At 40.9% G+C, this 21,270-nt stretch overlaps 1 protein-coding gene across 3 annotated transcripts in view; it reads right to left on the reverse strand.

The window, feature by feature from the left end:
- The window catches only part of HDLBP (high density lipoprotein binding protein), a 78,618-nt gene that overhangs the window by 13,550 nt on the left and 43,798 nt on the right, over window positions 1-21,270 (reverse strand). For all 3 annotated transcript variants that reach the window (XM_054982912.1, XM_054982913.1, XM_054982914.1), the window contains exons 10-25: window positions 19,399-19,503; window positions 18,810-18,888; window positions 18,159-18,298; window positions 17,794-17,898; window positions 16,675-16,788; window positions 15,297-15,383; window positions 14,490-14,621; window positions 13,078-13,296; window positions 9,189-9,410; window positions 8,875-9,093; window positions 7,219-7,357; window positions 5,726-5,877; window positions 4,747-4,851; window positions 4,166-4,300; window positions 2,792-2,935; window positions 2,435-2,620 (exon numbers count right to left, since the gene is read on the reverse strand). In XM_054982912.1, the coding sequence (XP_054838887.1) occupies window positions 2,435-2,620; window positions 2,792-2,935; window positions 4,166-4,300; window positions 4,747-4,851; window positions 5,726-5,877; window positions 7,219-7,357; window positions 8,875-9,093; window positions 9,189-9,410; window positions 13,078-13,296; window positions 14,490-14,621; window positions 15,297-15,383; window positions 16,675-16,788; window positions 17,794-17,898; window positions 18,159-18,298; window positions 18,810-18,888; window positions 19,399-19,503 (2,283 nt within the window). The remainder of the gene's footprint in view (window positions 1-2,434; window positions 2,621-2,791; window positions 2,936-4,165; window positions 4,301-4,746; window positions 4,852-5,725; window positions 5,878-7,218; window positions 7,358-8,874; window positions 9,094-9,188; window positions 9,411-13,077; window positions 13,297-14,489; window positions 14,622-15,296; window positions 15,384-16,674; window positions 16,789-17,793; window positions 17,899-18,158; window positions 18,299-18,809; window positions 18,889-19,398; window positions 19,504-21,270) is intronic.

The following is a 21,270-nucleotide window of genomic DNA, read 5'->3' on the forward strand; positions in this document are numbered from 1 at the left end:
TTCTTGTTCCATGTATGTTAAGAGTATTTGTTATAGAATTTTGAGCATTACTTTGCTTGCATGGGAAATTAACGCGATAGTCCGATAGTTGCTGCAGTCTTTGGCATCTCCCTTTTTTTGGAATTGGAATGTAGACTGTGTATTTTCGGTCTGTGGGCCATTGTTTTGTTTTCCATATTTGTTGACAGATTTTTGTTAAGATTTTGATGGGCTCCATTTCTGTAGCTTGAAATAGCTCTTCTGGTATTCCAGGTGCTTTGTTTCTCTCAATTGCTTTCAGTGCAGCTTTTACTTCACTTTCTAAGATTTCTGGTTCTTCAAAGGACTCTTCTTCAAAAATATCTGTCATCCTTCCATCTCTTCTGTATAGTTCTTCAGTGTATTTTCCCATCTTTCCTTTGTTTTGTCCTGATCAGATATTGTATTTCTGTGTTCAGCACCTCAAGCCATGGCTTGAATTTCCCTTTGATTTCCTGGATCTTGTGGGACAGATTGCTTTTACCTTTTTGCTACAGGAATAGTCTTTGCACATTCTTCCTTGATAATATCTCTGGTTTCAGCCCATAGTTCTTCTGGTTCATGATCAATTAAACTTAGTACTGAAAATCTATTTCTTATATGGACTTTAAATTCTTTAGGAATATCCTTTAGACTGTATGGTGGCACTATGATTCTTTTAGTATTTCTTTTCAGCTTTTTTCTAATTTTTGATATTAGCAACTCATGATCTGTACCACACTCAGTTCCTGGTCATGTTTTAGCAGACAGAATAGAGCTTCTCCATCTTCTACTTCCAATTATGTATTCTATTTGGTTCCTGTATTGGCTACGCGGTGATTTCCATGTGTACAATCTTTTCGGTTGCCTGAAGCATGTTAGCAATTAACAGGTTGTTGGCTTCACAAAATTCTGTGAGTCACTCTCCTGCTCCATTTCGTGATCCAATTTTGCACCATGTTTGATTCTGCTTTGTCTCCTATTTTTGAGTTCCAATCACCTATGATTATCAGCATATCTTGTTTAGGTGTGTGATCGATTTCATGTTGGACACTTGCATAAAAGTTTTCAATTTCTTTCTCCTCAGCTTTTGTAGTTGGGTCATAAACTTGAATGATGGTTATGTTAACAGGTCTTCCCTGAAGTTTGATTGATATTACTTAGTCAGACTTTGCGTTGTAGCTCTTGACTGCTTGCGCCAAGTCTCGCCTCAGTATTAGGGCAACACCATTTCTTTTGAGTTTGTCATTTCTGCAGTAAAACACTTTGTGGTTTTCTGACTGAAAATGTCCCGACTCAGTCCACATTAGTTCACTCACACCCAGGATTGCAGGATTTCTTGTTTTACTATTTCTAGCTTACCTGGCTGCATACTTCTCACGTTCCATGTTCCTATTATGTGTGTTGCACAGCTTTGGATGTTCCTTTTGCAGTAACTGGACATCCTTTCAGCTTTAATCCAGTCCCATCATTAAGAACAGTGCTATTTGTACTTGTCCTCAGTTCTTTCCCGATAGCCAATTAAGTGCCATCCGACCTGCGGGGGGGGGGGGGGGTCCTGTCTTCAAGCACTATATCTATTTTCATTTTGGACTGTTCCATCATAGGATTTTCAAGGTAAGAGATTAGCAGAAGTGTTTTATCATTGTTGCCTTCTGCTTTGCAGTACTAACCAGGGTTAGTTGAAGTGACACTGCCATTGCCTGTGAAAGGTTCTCCGCCAGTTTCACTTTCCCCTACTGCTGCTGCCAAGCAGCTAACCTTCAAGAATTCTTCCGTTCTCATCACCATTGGAACATTTAATTCTCTTCTGCTTATGTGACCACTGGTTCCTGAAGGGAGTGGATGCATCTTAGAGTGGTGTCTCAGCTTTGACCATTCCGCCTTGAGTGACTCTTCCAGTTTACACTCTTGACCAAACCTGTGCTCCTGATGGTGTTGCTCTCAGCTTCATTGACATACTCGAACCCCCTCACTGCGTTAAGGCGTGTATCCAAGAGAGGGACTATTAGGTAGGCCTGGTTTAATTTGTGTGAGTTTTCACATAAAAAAGAAGCAACATTCATTCTTGCAGTTGTGAAAGTGAACACATTAACCCTGCGCATTAACTGTGCAGTGATTACATGAAAATATGCTTAAGTATTGCATTATTTACTTTTGCTATACTGAGCCAACAGAGTTTGTCTCCCCTTCTCTGAAGCATTCATATCCTATCTGCAGTTACTCCTGAAAGCAAGAGATAAAGGAGAGCATGCTTCTGCTAGCATCACAGCCATGTCAATCACTTATGGTCCTGATGTTCTTTGTATGGTCATCCCTGTCCTGATATTTCTTGCATGCTGTTGTTTGCTACCAGAACATACACACTGACTGCTACTAAGGACACTGACATAACTAGCTCTTACATTTCCCAGGTAACGAGTTGTACTATACTTACCTTGAATTCATCCATGATCTTGCGGATGGCTTTACCACGTGCACCAATAATTCGAGCATGAACACGATGGTCCAGAGTGATGTCTTCAGAGACCATCTGTTCCAGTTCACCCACGATCTTCATGATGGCATCTCGGGCAGCCTCAGCATTCTTCTCATACCCAGTGATGGTGATCTGATCCTGAGCCTTGGGGAGAAGTTATGATAGTTAATGCCATGTCCCTCAGGCCCACAAGAGCCTCTCTGGCAAGTGATGGCCATCTGACTGACATTGCTACGGTAGAGCTCAAAACAGAAACACAGAAAGAAAGAATGTTTCCCTCCAGCCTTGGAGAATTTCCTTCCCCATGCTTCTCACCTGGGATTCATCATCCTTGTCTGGAAATTGTATGATTACATCGTGGTCAGTGCGAATTTGAGTGATCACAGCACCTTTCCGGCCAATGATTTTAGGATGGTATCTGGGGTCCACAGTGACTGTCAGCTTAAAGTTCCTCAAAGCCTAAAGCAAACAAACAAGGAAACATTTCAACATCTCATCTAAAGAAGAATATCAAATTTAGTCTAAAGAAGAATCTGTCTAAAGAAGAATATCAAATTTAGTCACCCTGGAGAGGCATTCTAGGACAACAGCCAAAAGTACTTCCCACCAAATGGCAGGATGAGATTTTGTCTACTCAACAGGGCACAACAGTCTGGCCTCTAATCAACAACTATCTTTCTCTGCTTCTGTTCTCTGGTTTGAGAGTTCCAATTAGTTTAAGAAGCTAGCCATAGCTTATTACCAATGTTTATATTTTTTGAAGGGAAGCCTCCTGTTATTACTTTGTCTCAACATTTCTCTATGCAACATGGAATCCCAAAACAAAGCAAAGTTGTAACCTACTTAAGTCTGCAGGCATATCATGGCTATCTACAGAAAAGGTTAAATGACATGCCTTCAAATAGTCTTTCCTCTCTTATTTTAAAAAGTCTTGGAACAGTGTTATTTTACTGATCTCAAAGAATCACTTGCCCCTCCTGAGCTCTCCCGTATTGGAGGACAGGCTTACATCAGTTGTCTAAATGGACAGCCACATCACACTTTTGCAGTAAATATGAGCAGGAGTTTTGTGGTACCTTACAGACTAAAATTTCAGCATAAGCTTTTGTGGCTCATAAAAGCTTATGGTAGTATAAAAATTTAATTAGATTTTAAGCATTAAGGTGTTACAAGACATCAGCCTTCCAGTTTCCCACAAGTACCAGAAATACAGCATGAAGCCCTTATACTGGACTTCGTTACCTTATGAAGCTAGGAGATCAATTGCCAGTTCTCTTGCCTCTGGCTACAAGATGTTCCAAGTCACAAAGAGACTCCCCTCCCCCCATTTTACACCACCCCAGCACCAAGCCCCCTTGCCCCATGCAACTGACTTCTATGCAACTGACTGCACAGGTCTGAAGGCTGGGCTCCAAAAATGATGCTTTGGTCCATGGTATAGCCCTTCAGCCTAAATTTGTACTGGATTTCATGGCCTGCCAATAGAGGCAGTATCAAGGCAACAATAATACCTGGGAATATTTTACATAAAACTCTCCAGCTTTGGTCCCTCAAACACTGCAGACAGTGACTCTCTTGCTAAAGCTGCTATCAGCATTTCTTCATGTACACAACTTCATTCTTTTGAAATTTGTTCCAATAAGGCATGGCAGCTGGGTGGCAAACCACAGCAGACCCATCATAGCTTACCCGATCTTCTTGCTCAGCTTGAAGTTCCCTCACTCTTTCTAATAGTCTGGCCTTGGCACGATCAAGGTTAGAAGCAAGTCCACTTATAGAGATGATATCAGACTGAAGCTCTGGGGCAGGAACTTGGATGTTTACCTAAAAACAATAGGCAATCTGTCAAACCATAAGACCAGGCACTTTTCACCTAAGAGCCTTTACAACCTTGTCATCATTACTTCAAGGAAATGGATCTTCCAAGAGCTTAAAAATCACTTAATATATCTAGCTAGTTTTAAGCTGCCCGTCTTGATCTTCAGCAAGTGCAGAGAAGAACAACTTAAAAGAATGATGCTACTGCACAGCTCAAGATACATTGCAAAGCATGTGGCAGAAAGCTTGTGCATGAACTCTGTCAAAAAAACACGCTGCAAAATAAGCAAAAAATGACACTCTTACTCTGGTTCTCAGATGATGCAAGCTTAAGCAACAGCATATAGTGTAGAATTTGATTGTCCCTGAAAGCATCACATATAATACCCAAGACCAACCAACCAATTCTCCAAAGCTCAGAGGGAGGAGGAGGCAGCTGAGAAGTTACTCACCTCAAACTCATCCATCATTTTACGGATCCCAACACCCTTCTGACCAATGATAAAACGATGAAGGTCAAAGGGCACTTCTACTTCAATGGTAACTGGAACAAGAGCCTGAAGAATTGATGCAAATGGGAGAAAACACCAAGCACAGGTAAACCCTTATTTCATCCAATCCAGAAAGCATCTAATAAATTATCACACCACCAGTGGAAGGCAAATTAATGTTTAGGATGTTAAGTGTAGATGCTGCACCGTATCATCTCAAGAGTCCACTGTTCTCACTCAGCCTCGCATTCTGCCTGTTAACAATGGCCTGGGTGTGAGAAGGGCTGCCTCTTCCCGTACTGTTCGACCTATCAGCTAAGATCTTCCTGACAAGCCTTGCTCTCTGTGCACAGATGAGACAGGTGGTGACCAGAGAAAGATTTTTTTTCCAGTGATGGCACTTCATGTGTGGAATGCCTTTCTCAAGGTTCACCTGGTACCTATCCTTTAGACACCAAGCCAAAATGTTTTACCCATGGTTTTAATTAAGAGATTGATTTTCTTTATAATCTGCTTCAAGCTTGAGAACTGAGACTCATTTTAAAACAAACCGCAGGGTTGCCATTTGCCTTGCCCAGCAGCAGGAAAAGTGATCTTATGTCCCTCTAGACACTGCTGCAAACTCATGGCTGGCCCTCTCCCCCCACCATGAGGTTTGGTAACTCTAGTTCAATCATGGTCAGGCTGGGTTTGTAATTATTAGCAACTTTCTTGGTGTTATGTTTTTATTATGTTTTAGTTTGTAAGCTACCTTGAGCAAGTTCTCTGGAGAGGTGGCAGAGTATTTTTCTAAATAAATAACTACTTAATAGTTTCAAGAAGGCCATGTTCCTAGAGTCTGCCACAATCAGTTTGTTCTTATGATCACTTTTACAGAATCCAGTAAGCAAAGTTAAACAGCCTCACCTTTCAGGACATGGCAGATTATATACACACTCACCTCCAGGGCCTCTTTTGCTGCCTCACATTTCTCTCGACGGCCAGAGATGATGATGGTGTCACATTTCTTTGGTGAGCCAGGATCTGTTTCTTTGGACTCTTTCCCTTCACTGCTTTCTTTACCATTCTCCTGCACTAACTCTGCAGTTGAGGCTATGATCACAAACAAGAACAACAATTAGCCTGAAGCTCTCAGCTACTATTCAAATTTTGCAGCTTCACAGTTAGCAAAGACGAATACTTTAGGCTGTTCCTGTGTTGGGCAGAGAGTTGGACTAGATGGTCTGTAAGGCCCCTTCCAAATCTATGAATCTATGATTTCTATACTTCTTTTAGAGCCTGACTTTTTCACTGAGACTGTTGACAAAATATTTAAAAAATCCAGACCGCATAAGATATCCAATAAACAATGCAACAGTATTAGCATAACAGAATCTGAAAACACACACAAAAAACCTGCCTAAAGGTACAGCATACAATAAAGCAGAACATGGTTTGCAAAGGTAGAAGTCAATGTAATAAAAACAAGGTGATATATACAACAAGCATTGCACAGAGTACAATCCTATCCCCTTAAAAGCATCCTGCTGAACTCTTCCATTATATTGCGTGGTTAATCCTTTTACAAAAATACACTCCTGAACATTTCTGTTTTGCGCATTCAGCAAAATGACAGAACTGTGGGGGCCCTACAAGGTGGGAGCTAAAACGCATATATAGGAGCTAGGAGCAGTGGTGGGGAGGAAGATACTAGAGATATCTGAAACAGGAAGAGACTGCAAGACATTCTAGGATTTTCCAAATCTCTATTTTTTGAAATTCCTGAAGTGTCATGACACTACTTCCTGTTTTAAAACACGAAGTGACCTCTAGGGGTCAATTGGTGCTATTCCCCCCCCCACTCCACTTAGCAAGGGCAGGGGACAGGGAGTACTACTGCAGGCAGGTTGCCTCCCAGATGTGCATAAGTGGCAACCCTTGTAGAAGCTGTCGCTGATCTTACCTGTTTGTAGAGTGGTACTCTCAGAAGGCAAAGCTCACACAGAACCAGATTTTCATTTCTACTTAGTGTTCTGAAAGTCATTCAACTCTGACTACCCCTAAGGCAATTCTGTAGTAGGTCAAGGTAATGAGTTCAAGGTCATGTTAAGCCAAATTCTAGAGAGCATACCTGGGTTTTTATTTTTACATGGATCAGTTCCTAAGGGAATCATATTGCTAGAAAAGTTTCAAGAAATAGTAGCTTGAACCATACCACTTTCCCCAACCAAGTTTGAAGCCTTCCTACAGCTCATGGAGCCTTCACCACTTTTTTCAGCAGAACATTCTCTTTTGTTGGGGAAAATCTGCTCAGGCTGGAGGAAGGCTTCAAAACTGGCTGAGCAAAGTGGCGGAATGAATGCCATTCTGCATCTAGAAGCTTTTACAAATACAGGGTAATTCTGTTCCTTCAAGGGCACTTGTTCTTATTAGCAGACTTTTAGGGCTTCATACCTGTGTTCTCCTCTCGGTCTGGGAATTTGATCTGAACACCATAGTCACGGGTGATCTGTTGGATCCTGGAACCTTTGGGGCCCATAATAGAGCGGTGATATTTCTGAAGAATGGTACATTCTATTGTCACCTGAGCTTCCTATGAGTAGGAAAGAAGAATTTACCAACATGATGTTCAAATTCTTAAGAATTACCCCTGAAGATAAGAGTTTTAAAGACATTTTGTAACATACAAGGATCCCATTAATGTATCCAGTGTTATGTAGTGGTTAGAGTGTTAGACTAGGACTTAGGAAACACAGGTTCAAATCCCCACTCTACAATAGGGAGGAGAGGGGAATGACATAAGCCACATTGAGTCTCAATTAGGGGGAAAGATGGGATATAAATGAAGTAAATAAATAAACAGCATCAGGAATTGCCTGATAGTCCAGTAGGAAAAGTAGTTCCTTTGGGTCCCACTGGGGAGAAAAGTAAGGTGTAAAAGTGAAATTAATGAAATAAATCTCTGTAATGGGCCAGGTGAATCTGTCTGAACCTAGTTATTTATTCTAACAAGCATGCACTGTTACTAGTTGGGGTGGAGAGGCATGGCACAGGCTTCACAAGCAGAAGATCCCAGATTCCATCTTTGCCATCTCCAGAAAAAGGGAGTTAGATGGAATGTACTGGGGAAGTCCTCTATCTGCCCAGATGCCAGAGGACTGTTGCCAGTCAGAACAGACAATAGTGAGCTTGACAGGTCAACTGATTATAATAATAATAATAACATTCAATTTATATACTGCCCTTCAGGATGACTTAACACCCACTCAGAGTGGTTTACAAAGTATGCTACTATTATCCCCACAACAAAACACCCTGCAAGGTAGGTGAGGCTGAGAGAGCTCCAGAGAACTGTGACTAGCCCAAGGTCACCCAGCTGGCTTCAAGTGGAGGAGTGGGGAATCAAACCCGGCTCTCCAGATTAGAGTCCTGCACTCTTAACCACTACACCATAGATTAAGGCAGCTTTATAAGTTCCCACCTAGTGCAAAAAAATGTGTAGTAACCCTTCCCCTGCTTCCATTTGTGCTTTAAAGACAATGTTAAATTTTCCTTGCACTTCTAAAACAATGATTTTGACAGACAGCAAACTGAAAGATATGCATTTTTCAAAGTCAATGTCCCCAAACAGTACGTTAGAAACTCCAAAAGAGAAGCCAGAAGCTTCATTACTTTGATAAGAAAGGGAGTTCTCCAATATACCTTAAGAATATGAGAAGTTAAAGTGAGCATTACTTCCCTTCTTTTCTGTCCACTGAATACTGAAGGATATGAATTAAGGGCCATCTACTTTTAATCCAGCTATTTTTAAAGAAATGAAGCTGTGATCTATGCAAGAATGGGAAACATGCCACAAGGGCATACCAGAATTATCTGAAATTAATCCAACAGGACAAAATCTTGCATCTGGCTGTTAGACACTTCCTGCAAATGTCATTTTGATTAAAGCCAAATGATTCTTACCTGAAGTTCAGAATCATATGAACTCACTCAGTGGGGGTGTTGCCCAGTTTTCTGGGCCTGTATTACTGCATACAACCAAGTGTAGGTATCAGCATGCTGAACCAAAAAATATTGACCAAGGGTCCATACAAAAAAAAAGTGACTTACCAAGTCATCAATGATCTCCTGGATGCGTTTCTTTGCTGCTTCTACACAGTCCTTTGCTCCTTTAAGGCTGACTTTATCACTCTGTGTGCCAGGACGGGGAAAGCTCACCATCACACCCCCATACTCCTCTGCAATGGTCCGAAGTACCTGCCCTTTCCGGATGACAAAGTGCCGGTGATGCTTGGGGTCCACGGTCATAGAATCTTCAACTATGTTATCCTGAAAATGCATGGGGCACAGCATGACATCTGTATCCAAGTCAACAGCAAAAGTCCATTTCTGATAAATACATTTTTAAAAAATGCTTTCCTCACCAAGTTCTTAATGAGCACTTCCAGCTCCTTCTGAGCCTCCTTGACTGCTTCCTCTGTTCCCATAATAGTAATCAGCTCCTGGTCTTTGTCCTCTGAAGTAGGGAAGATGATACGGGCTCCTGTATTGTCACGCACCTTCCGAATGTTACCACCTCCTTTGCCAATCAGGAACTTGTGATACTCTGGCTTGGCACGCAAGTCCACAGTATAACTTTTGGTTTGCTACAGGGAAAGAATAATCAAAAGTCAATATATAAAGTTCTTTGGCATTTCTCTAAATTCTGTTTGCTTTCACGACAAAAGATTAACATGCATGTTTGCTAAAGCTAATAAAAAAATACAAAAAAAAGCTTTAGGAGCTGGAAGTTCAAAAGACATCATCCCAAACCTTTATCATTGTGGCGCCCTCTCTTTGGAATGCACTGTTGGAAGGCGCTCATGGTCAGCAGGACCTGTTGATGTTTCGAAAACTGTAAGGCAGAACTATTCAAGCATGCTTTTGCTATCTAATATTCTTCTGTGAGGCAGAAAAGATTGCTGTGCATTTTATCTACCTGCAATTGTTATATTATTCGCAGGGTTTTATATGCTGGGATTGAGACTAGAGTGGTTTTTAATTATTTGTATTAGACTGTTGTTTTACTGTGATTTTATTGAATATTATAATTTTGTATAGGTTTTAGCTGTTGTGAATTGCTCTGAGATCTTGATTGAAGAGAAGTGGTATAAAGATTGAATAAATAAAATAAAATTTTAGAATCTCTATTCCCAGAGACCATATAATGTAGGAGTAGGTAAGACAAAAGCATGTTCTTGAGTCTGTATATTTTCAACAAAATTCTACACCAGGAAAAATCAGAAGTAAATGATCATATAAATCATGTAAATTATTTAAGTTTGCACCTGTATCTGTTCTGCAAGACAATACTACTTCTGATAGTTACAAAAAAGGCTCAATAACAAGTTCTCCAAACATTTGCTGCTGCGCTCACACCAGGAAAGATTTGTGCCCTAAATTTGCAACAACTAGATTTACTTCCAAATGAGATCTCAGTTAAGATTTTTTTTTTTAAAGATTACACCACCACTTGTAATTCCTGGCAATATTAGCCAGAGACTCAGTGTTCTATGTTACCAGCTAGAGAGGCCTGTGAGCAAAAAAATTATTAATACTTATTTCATTCATCCACCAGGATTTTCTGAGGCTCTCATGATCTCGAGTAGCCCCCCCCTTCATTGAACAGATAATATGCTGCTCTCCACAGTCTTTTCCTTCTGAAGCATTTTCAATCCTCTTCATGCTAACTTGAGGGTCTCTCACCCATCTTTTATTAATTTACAAAGATGTGTTTTTCAGCCTACTTGGGGAGTCAACCAAGAGTAATACCCTCATGCAGCTTGTGTTATTCACACTGGGCTCAGCTGTTGCACTAATATAGATAAAAGCACATGACAATAATCAATAAGCAATACTATGTCATGTACTTGTATTCTAGATGAACTTTCAAACTTTGCATGAACCGTCTGTGTGTTTTTTCTATGTGTTAGGTAATTCTAACAGGTGTGCTTTAATCTTTTGACAGTTAATTAAAATAGTGGACTCCATCTAGATTAATGTTCCTCTATCAGAGATTCAACCAATAGTGATCTCTCAACTTAAATTTTTCTGTCATTTCTCAGAGATTTATAGTTTTGTTTTGCAAGTTTGAGTAGAATGTCATTTCTTACTAACTGGAAGGTTATACAATAGAAACTATGAATATTCAATGAAGCATCAGACCAATTATCGTTTGTTTGTGCATATGATGACTTATAAAAATGCAAATTCAGATAGAATGTCAGAACTCTGATGGAAGAAATCTCTTGAGAGAATTTAGGTGAGAATTTATCTTTACCTATGCATTTCATAGAAACTTTGATTATGTTAAACTTAGAATTTATTAGGAAATGTTAGCAAACTTATTTCTTATTGCCTTTCTGTGTTCTGTTTTTATATGATTTATATTAATAACCATTTATATTTTAATTACTTGCTTCGTTAAAAAAACTAGGGTGTATTTTCAATAAAGTGAAAAACTCTAGACAGGTGTCTGTGTGTTTGATAAGGAGTTTCAAAGCAATATTGAACCCTATATAAAATAAATGTACTGGTAAACAGGTGGTTCAAAGAACTTATCTGTTTGACAGGTCTGAGAACTAACTGCTGAAAGCTTTCCAAGAGAAAAAGATACATCTTTCTTTTGGTTAAGTGGAAGCTTAGTTTCAGACACAGGCAAAAGCTCGTTACACAGCTATCTTAAAACACAGTGAAAAGATGGGAGAGTTCCTCCCATTTCACATATTCCACCTTGAGCTCTTTTGGAAGAACAGCAAGATACAAATGAATAAACATCAACTCTTAAGTCTGCAGGAAACAAGTGCCTGAGAAAGGTAGACTGAAAACCTGCTTTCAGCTCCTGTACTATACATCTTGATTGGCTTCAAGACTGGACTTCCGGCTATAGAGAAAAATGGACTTAGTATAGGAGTATGATGCCAGCTAAAGGGATGACTTGCTCTCAAGTAACCTGGTAGGGTCAGACTCACTGCCGTTAAATCCAGCCTTGTCAGAGCCAACCAGGCCTATAAAATGTATGATGTGCTTTTTTTTTAAAAAAAAAACCAAACCTAAAAATAAAAACTACATGTGAAGGGTGTTTCTTTGGTAGTAAATAAAGAGTCATTTCTGAGTAACTAGGGATGAAGTTCAGGCTTGTCAAGTTCCAAGAAGTTATTCTGAAGGGATCAATAGATGCCAAAATTCCAGACAAACTGCAGATTCTTTCAAACACAGGCAAGACTCTCAGGAGAGGATGAAAGCAGCATGTTGAAGCTGCCTTTCTTTAAGCTTAAATATCATATGTGCCCAAGAAACTAAACAACAGTCCCACTGATTTATTTGTTTATTTATTTCAAATTTGTATTCTGCCCTCCGCACGAGCGGGCTCAGGGTGGATAACAACGTATTAAAAATACAATTAAAAATTCATGTTCACTAAAAACAACACATTTAAAACAGGATGGTGGACAGCCTTCACAGGGAGGGTTAAGATTTATACACCCCTTTTTTCCAGGCCGGCAGAGGCCCAGCCTCAACCATATGCCTGGCAGAACAATTCTGTCTTGCAGGCCTGGCAAAAAGATAGTAGGTCCTGCCGGGCCCTGATTTCAGCAGACAGAGCATTCCCCCAGGTGGGAGCCAGGACCGAAAAGGCCCTGGCTCTAGTTGAGGCTAGGCGGGCCTCCTTGGGGACAGGGACCACCAACTGCTGTTTGTCCCCTGATTGGAGTGTCCTCTGGGAAATATATGGGGCGAGACGGTCCCATGATGAGGAAAACTCCCAACACTACACCAAGATGCCCAAGAGATTCTTCGCAGAATAGCGTCAATAACAGCAGTGATGATAATTAGCTCTTAAGACCTAAGGATTGCACTCGTCACAGTAATCTTCTGGTCCCCATCGCGTCAGACAACACATCTCAGTTCAGAGCCCACTGAACAATGCTGCCCTTCCTGGATTTTATCCACACACCAATCCTGGGCAATATATTAGGCTGAGACAGGAGCGAGGTCACGTAGTGATCTTCCATGGCAAAGTGGGGACTCAAACCCAGGTTTCCCAGATTCTAGTATCACACTCTAGCCACTATACCATGTTGCTGGCTCTGTTAATTCTGTTGCTAGTTGAACACAGAGTAGTTGCACTCCACTGGTGTTTGCCATGGTGCCCCTATTCTCTATACTCCAACACAAAAAATGTGCATTTTGGCTACACACTCAAAACTATTCACTGATCACTGCTGCAGGTAATAACCACCCAGCATCAATTTCCCCCTTCACAGTTCTCACCTTCTCCTCTGCTAGCTGCAGTAGCTGTTTCTTGGCCTTCTCAACATCTTGGGCAGGGCCCCTGATGGTGACAGTATCACTCCCCGAGCCTTCCGTGGGGAAGTGAATGTGAACTCCACCACACTCCTCCATAATGGAGCGAATGAAACGACCTTTGGCACCAATGAGCGAATTGTGCAGCTTGGAAGGGATAGAGACCTCCATCTCTGCAATGTTAGCCTAGAAAAAAAGGGTTAAAATCTCTTTTTATTCTTCCCATGCAATGAAACAATGAGGAAGGAAGAGAATCTGACTGCGTAGATACTGGGCTTTTGACAACTAGGACGATCCCAGTAATTCTTATTAAAGAATAATTACTTATTAAAGAATTGTCTTTGTCTGCAAAGACAGACAAAGACAATCTGGGACACATGCCACAAATCAGCTAAAGATGTCAGCAAATGACAGTCAAACTAAAACCAGGCCACAGTATCCGCATGGAAGTCCATTTATTTGTCTCCAGAAGGAGAAATCATCCACAGTAAAAGGAGCAGTAGAAATTTTTCAGAAACATAATCTTGTGTTGGTTTTAACAGGATAATTCTAAAATACGCCCATCTGTGTGCAGCTAAACATATCCCCTATGTACTGCTACTTTAGAACCCCATTTGGGTCTTCTTTTCTCAAACTGTTAAACAGCCAGAAAGGAAGTGAATCACTGAAGGATAATAATCCAGTAGCATCTCTTAAATATATCTACTTGTGCCCTCTCTGAAATATCAGAGTTAAATGGATTATTTATAACATTTGATTGTCTGACAGTTAATATTTACTTTAAAATTAGTCAGCTATGTCTAAGGTTAAGTGTTATTCAGCTGTCTTTAAAGTAATGGTGCATGGTGTATTAAAAACATGCTCTAAATCCCACACAAACAGGATTCTCGCAAGTCAAGGCTCTAAGGTATCTTAACTGTTACATTTTTGAAACCATTTCTGGCAGTGACACCCCCCAATATGAAATTTCTTTCCACTGGAGAGTTATTGGAGCACAAGCCTGAACAACCTTCTCAAAGCAACACATGGTCATTTGCTTGGGTTAGATTTTAGCAACCGTGGTTAAAACAGACGATGTTGAGGGGCAACTGCAATTTTTATTTTGTGACTAAGGCGGGATAGGAAGGGAAGAGGTATTTTTTTGTATTCCTGTTTCTACTTCATAGGCATGTAGCTGGCAATTCACTCAGCAACTCTGGGGAGCGGCAAGGTGGAGAGAAAGTAAAACCATCAGACTCTGCCAAAAAAATCATGGTTCCTTTAAAGGAAATTTAGAAAGTCTAACCCAATCCTTTTTTTCATTTAACTGGGAACATCAGGTTCTACTGGGCTCTACCCAATACTCCTTAAAACAAATTCAGAAAGCTAATTCATCTTACCAACTCTTTTTGGATGGAGAGAATCCGGTTGCGAGCAGCTTCACAGTTGGCTCTTTTTCCCGTGATGACAATGGTCTCTGAATTGCTGTTTTCTGCAGGGAGATCAATCTTAGTGTTGCATTCCTCACGGATCTACAAAGAGTGGAGGGAAAAGTTAAGAGAAACTAACAGAGTTTGGCTTCCTGGACAAAGAGGAAGCAGTTCTTAGTGGCAAAAAACCCTCTGGCTTGATCTTCATAATACAGCTTACCATGTTCCTGGCTGGTGAATTGATGTCTGGAAAGAGTACTTGCCAGGAGTATTGATTATCACAAACTAGGACACACATTGCATGGTGTAAAGGATTACCAAAAAACATCCCCCTCTTCCATTGCAATGTGTTCCTCCCACTTCCCTCTCCCGGATTTTCAAAGGTTTCACCTGTCATGAATCATTATTGACTATCTAAAGGAAGTTACCGAAGCAATTCTATTGAAGGAGAACAATATACACTCTCAGAGACAGCTAGGTAGTGTCTTGGACCGTTTTGAATCAGAACTGTACTTCCAACAGATGGTTTGTCTCTTGGGAGCATAATAATGCAAACAGTACCACAGGGCAAAAAGAACACAAGAAATTATCATGGATTTCTAGAAGTTAAGATTCCTGAGATGGCAAGCTAACAACTCAACATGCCAAAAGCACAGGGTAACCTTTCTATATGAATGCCATGGGAAAACAGATAGCTTCCCATGCTGAATGTATTGCACAGACCTCACTTGCAGCAGAGGTGTGGCAGGAATTCTTGAGGAATCAACAAAGTCCTACCTTTTTGATATTTGCACCTCCTTTCCCAATGATATTCTTGTGGAATTGTTTGAAGATGGGAACAGATATAGAATAGCTGTTTTCAACCTTACAAAAGAAATAACGGAGTAAACAAACTGAACAAGTGTAAATTCATCTTTATCTGGTTTTACACAGGCCAGCAATATGCAGTATAATACCAGACTAATTAGTTCCAGGTACTTGTACAAGTTTCTTGTAGGTGCCTGAGAAGCGAAAATATACTTTATATTCAATAGTGTACATAGGACTGGTTGAACACTGGCATTTGCTCCCGACTAGAGATGGGCACGAGCCGGGGAAAAATGAACCATGCTGTTCGTGGTTCATCACATTTCATGAACCACGAACTTTCACAAACTTGCCCAGGTTCATGAACTGGTTTGTTTGGTTCGTGAAAACGTCACATCCAGGTCAGCAAATTGTCACTTCCGGGTCTGCAGAAGGTCACTTCCGGACCAGCAGAAGGTCTGCAGGAAGTCCATCCTGTGTTGCCCAGGAAACTGATTGATCAGCGCCAGGATGTCTGCAGTGACGAACCAAAAAACAAACCAAACGAACCAGCCTAAAGTTCGGGGCGGTTCATCAGAAATGGACTCTGACAAACCGCTGGTTCGTGAACCATGAACTGGCCCGGCTCGTCACAAACTTTGGTTCATATTTTGGTTTGTTTCCATCTCTACTCCCTACATCAAGCCATGATGTTGTATCCTAATTTGAGGAACTTTCCCCATGACTAGAAGTAATAAGAGTAAATCCTGAAGTTGTTCTTGCCCATAAAGCAATCCCCTCTCTATGCTTTTTGAAACCTATGTAATAAAAAGTAGTAAAAAAACCCCCATGTTTGTGGAGCAGTCTAAGCCAATTCAGATTTAGAGGCATGCAAAAAAAATACAAGGAATAGAAGCTGCAGAATATGAACAACAACTATGAAAAAAATACATAGAAAGTGCAATTGTAAACAGGGCTACTAAGAGTTATATTCAGCTCTATCCAATGGGGCTTACTCCCAGGGAAGTATTCGTAGGACTGCACTATAAGTGACTAAGGACAAACAGAAATGTCAACAATTGAAAAGAACAAAATAATGAAAATCAAGATAAATATCTACCAGGACTTGCTTTTGAGCCAGAGGATGACAGACTTCTACCATTTTCAATCTCAGATTGTATACTAGTTATTTTTTGGAGGACTGGATATATCAAAAAAGGAATCCCAACTAGTTATGAGACAGCAAGTTACCTTGATCCCTTAAAGAGCACCCATTCCTTAACTAACTGTAGCCAAAGTTATCAACAATCTCAGTGCAACTAAGGGTGGTAAAAGTGTGAAGACCAAACCTAAAGAAATAGTCTCCTACCAAATCTGCCACCATCTTCTGCATGTATTTGGAGCATTTTTCTACTTCATTCTTGGGTCCTCTAAGCTGAACAATATCACTCTTGTGTGATGGATCTGGGAAGTTGATGATAACCTGCAAATGGTCAATCCAAGACAAGGTCACAGACTGCCAAGCAGCAGATAGCAGTTTTGTAACACAGAATACATAGTCTGCCCACCAAATCTCAATCTTTACTCCCAGGAAAGATCTTGTATTGGTTATAGAAAAGTTGATTAGCACAGAGAACAACAAGCATGATAGGGGAGCATACAAGGTTGCTTAAAATGCCCAGGCAACTGTGTCTAGAACAGCATCTTCAAAATGCAACCACCAGAGGGCATTTCTCTACTACTGCAGTATATCTTGCAGCAGTTCCTTGGTTTCAGCCCATCCTTTGAAGTGAGAGGGACACACATCAAGGAAGACATAAAAGAGGAAGCCCCACAGGGTCAAAGTAGGGGTAAAAATCTCAAAGAGGTAGGGGAAGAATCCCAAACACCCAAAGATACAAAATGGATAGGATCAGCAGAAGCAGAGGATGGCTGCAACTGGTGCACAGAAAAAGGAGAGGATGAGTTGTGGATTAGAGGTGGCTGGGCATTCAAGAGACAGTTTGAAGGTGTTCTTCCTATGGAGGCATGAACTAGGCAATTCTGCAACAGCACAAAAAGAATATGCAACCATTTAATAAAGGCAAATTAGCTGCAAAACAAATGGTTGCCATTATTTGTCCCATACTTTTGTTAAAACATTACAAATCTTATTGCAATGTACTGAACTAAGACAGATTCTGTCCCTGAAACCTATTTTCAAGGCAGTAGTAACAATAGTCTTTTCTCTTTGTTTTAACACTAGTAATTACTATCTGTCGTCAGGTAAAAAGAATGCACCAATCCAGACTGCTGTAATTTTACGAAATTAAATACAGAAACTAACAAGAGTGAGAAAGATCCTGACAAGCTGTAGGAGGAGTGCAAAGTTTGGGCCCCCTGATGCTGCAGGGTCATCAATGTTGAGTGGGTACACACCTTAATACTGACCTAACTGGAAGCACCAGATAAATATAAAGAGCATAACCACTTCTTTTTAAATTGTTACCTCTGGGAATTTGTCCCGAGTATCCCGAATCCGTTCACCTTTCTGCCCAATGATAGTTCGATGGAATTTCTGATCAATGATCAGATCCTTAGTTCGTTCATTTTCCTGGGGGGAAAAATGAAATGGTTTTTAAGGTGCTACAGGTTGAAATGCATGCCAGCTTTTCATTCCGTCTCAGATTGTGGGTCATGACACCACATTACATGCCAACCCACAAATAATATAATATTGATTTGTCATCTCTCAGAAGCAGAACCGCCCCCACCCCCACCCCAGTCTGTGCGGGGTGGAGAAGTGATCAGAAATCCCTGCTAATGGCTAACCCTTCCCCGTCTTGGACTTAAGTCCTGCCCTCTATGGCTCACCATACGTGATGCGAGTTCCAGCAGCTCTCTCTTGGCCTCTTGAACTCCCTGAGGGTCTCCTTCAATTCGGATGAGGTTGCTTTTCTCATTGTCTGGAGGGATTCGCACAGACACTTTGTACTGATCCTTAATCCTGTTGACTGTAATACAAAGATTCTGCTGAGAACACTCGTCTTTTTCATGTCTTGTATAAACCAAGACTACAGAGAATTTCAGAGTAAGCAGCTCTCTTTCCTTTGAGGATTAACTTAGGCTAGATGTGACACTGACCTATTCCTGAAGGACAAGCTAGCAGAATGGAAAAGTAAAAGTTTGTTTCTCTCATTTAACACAAAGTTAAGAATAAAGAAAACCAGTAAGACACATGTTCCCACATGCATGCTGTTTTCAATGCTGTATTTCCCCACACCCAGCATTCCCCATAACTAGCCATTCTAGTTTAGAACAAGTTGTTCCTCCAAGCAGAATTAACATTTTATTCAAAGACTAACTCTCCAGAACAGCTCATGCCTGTAGACTTAAGAAGCCCACACCAATGACAACAAATGACATCTTAGCCCTCTCATCAGCAAGCTGGAAACATGGAGAGAGAGCAAGAGAGAAAGTGAGATGGAACACAAACAAGAACACAAGAACAGGCATCTAACTCACTGTTGGCTCCACTCTTTCCAATAAGGTGCCTGTGAAACTTGTGGTCAATACTGATTTCTGCATAATCCATCCGGCTGATCTATAAAGAAGAGTCCATAGTTAGTCAGAAGAGCCTATTCTTCCATTCTGGTGGGTTTGCAGCGGGTGAGAAAAGGACAGCAAGATCAGACATGGCACCACAAATAGCCACCATTACATCTAGATATTCAATACAATATGGCAGCTAAATAATTCAAGTTTCAATTTTACGAGGCGGGTGGGTGGGTAAGGGGAGAGATGACCTGGGACTGTAGTAGCTTCGCAAGAGTTTTACAAAACCATATTCTCACACAATCCATTAATTTTTCAATGAAACGGCCATAAAAAGAACAGTATTCTTTTGTCCTTAGGACAGCATTCATAGCCAAACTAAATCATATTGAACACATTGGTCCTGCTAGTAAACATGACCTCCATATTTGTTCTATAGGCACCAAGTTCAGCAGCTTGAGTAATGCTTCGCAGTATAGAGCTGTACTGTGTTTTCTGCTTACTCCTTTACATTCGAGAGAATGGGTACACAATTAGAAGCCAAAGCTTGCCAGCTCACCAGATCTTTAACCATGCTCTCAATCTGTTCTTGAGCCACGTTCACATCCTCTGTGGGTCCCTCCAGAGTTATTTTATCCTCTCCTTCAGTGAATTCTATATGAACCTTTTGATAAGGAGACAGTTCAGCATCAACATGAAATTACAAATGAGTAAAAAATGTAACAGTAGTGGATTTTAAGGCATCTCTTAGATCTAAAGCCAGTCATTGGAGGCAGACTTTCATAGACAGTTACAAGATCTGTGCTTTTTCAATTGGAGATTAGAAGTCAGGTACTTAAAGCATCTTTGAAAGACTGCCTGTCTCAGAAATGGGAGCGGGGAGAGATAAGATGAAGAAGCACTACAGAGAGGCAGTACATTATCCACATTTTGGTGACTGTGATTGGGCAGAAACATGATATAAATATCATAAATAATGTATGAATATCATAGAAGCATAGGGTTGGAAGTACCTCCAAGGACATCTAGTCCAACCCCTGCACCATCTAGTCCAACCCCTGAACAATGCAAGAAATTCACAACTGCCTCCCCACCACACCCCCAGTGACCCCTGCTCCATGCCTAGAAGATGGCAAAATACCATCAGGTTCCCTAGTCAAACTGGTCTGGGGAAAATTGCTTCCTAAAGTGGTGACTGGTATTTCCCACCACATGTAAGAAGGGGCCATGAGGACCAAGCACTGCCCTCCCTCTCATGATCTGTCCAGGTTCACAGAATCAGCATTGCTATCAGACAGCCATCTAGCCTTTGCTTAAAAACCTCCAAAGGAGAAGAGCCCACACCTCCCGAGGAGGCCTGTTCCACTGAGGGACCTCTCTAACTATCAGGAAATTCTTCCTAATGTTTAGCCGAAACTCTTTTGATTTAATTTCAAGCCATTGGTTCTGGTCTGACCTTCTGGGCAACGGAAAACAACTCTATGCCATTCTCTATATGATAGCCCTGCAAAGTACTTGAAGACAGTTATCATATCACCTCTCAGTCATCTCCTCTCCAGGCTAAACATACCAAGCTCCTTCAACCTTTCCTCATAGGACTTGGTCTCCAGACCCCTCATCATCTTCGTAGCCCTCCTTTGGACACAATTCCACCTTGTCTATATCTTTCTTAAATTGTGGTGTCCAAAACTGAACACAATACTCTAGTTGAAGTCTAACCAGACCAGAGTAGAGCGCAATCTGGACACTATACTTCTGTTGATACAGCCCAAAATTGCATTTGCCTTTTTAGGTACCACATCACACTGCTGACTCATGTTCAAGGCACGGTCTACTAAGACTCCCTAGATCCTTTTCACACATACTACTGCCAAGACAAGTCTCCCCCATCCTATAATTATGCATTTGATTTTTCCGCCTAAATGCAGAACTTTACATTTATCTCTGTTGAAATTCATTTTGTTTTAGCCCAGTTTACCAGCCTGTCAAGATAATAATAAAAACATTTGATTTATATACCACCCTTCAGGACAATTTAACATCTACTCAGAGCAGTTTATAAAGAGTGCTATCACAACCTCACAACAATCACCCTGTGAGGCGGATGGGGCTGAGAGAACTCCAAGAAACTGACCCAAGATCACCCAGCTGGCTTCAAGCGGAGGAGTGGGGTATCAAATTTGGTTCTCTCGATTAGAGTCCTGCCACTCTTAACCACTACACCAAAGTTCATCCTGTATCCTGACTCTGTCTTCTACTGTATTTGCTACCTCTCCCAATTTAGTATCATCTGCAAACTTAATAAGCATTCCCTCTATTCCTTCATCCAAATTATTTAGAAAAATGTTGAACAGAACAGGTTCCAGGACTGATCCCTGAGGCACTCCACTTGTCACTCTTCTCCAACAGGATGAGGAACCATTAACAAGTA

This window comes from Eublepharis macularius, chromosome 6 (assembly GCF_028583425.1).
Source record: "Eublepharis macularius isolate TG4126 chromosome 6, MPM_Emac_v1.0, whole genome shotgun sequence".
NCBI lineage: Eukaryota > Metazoa > Chordata > Lepidosauria > Squamata > Eublepharidae > Eublepharis > Eublepharis macularius.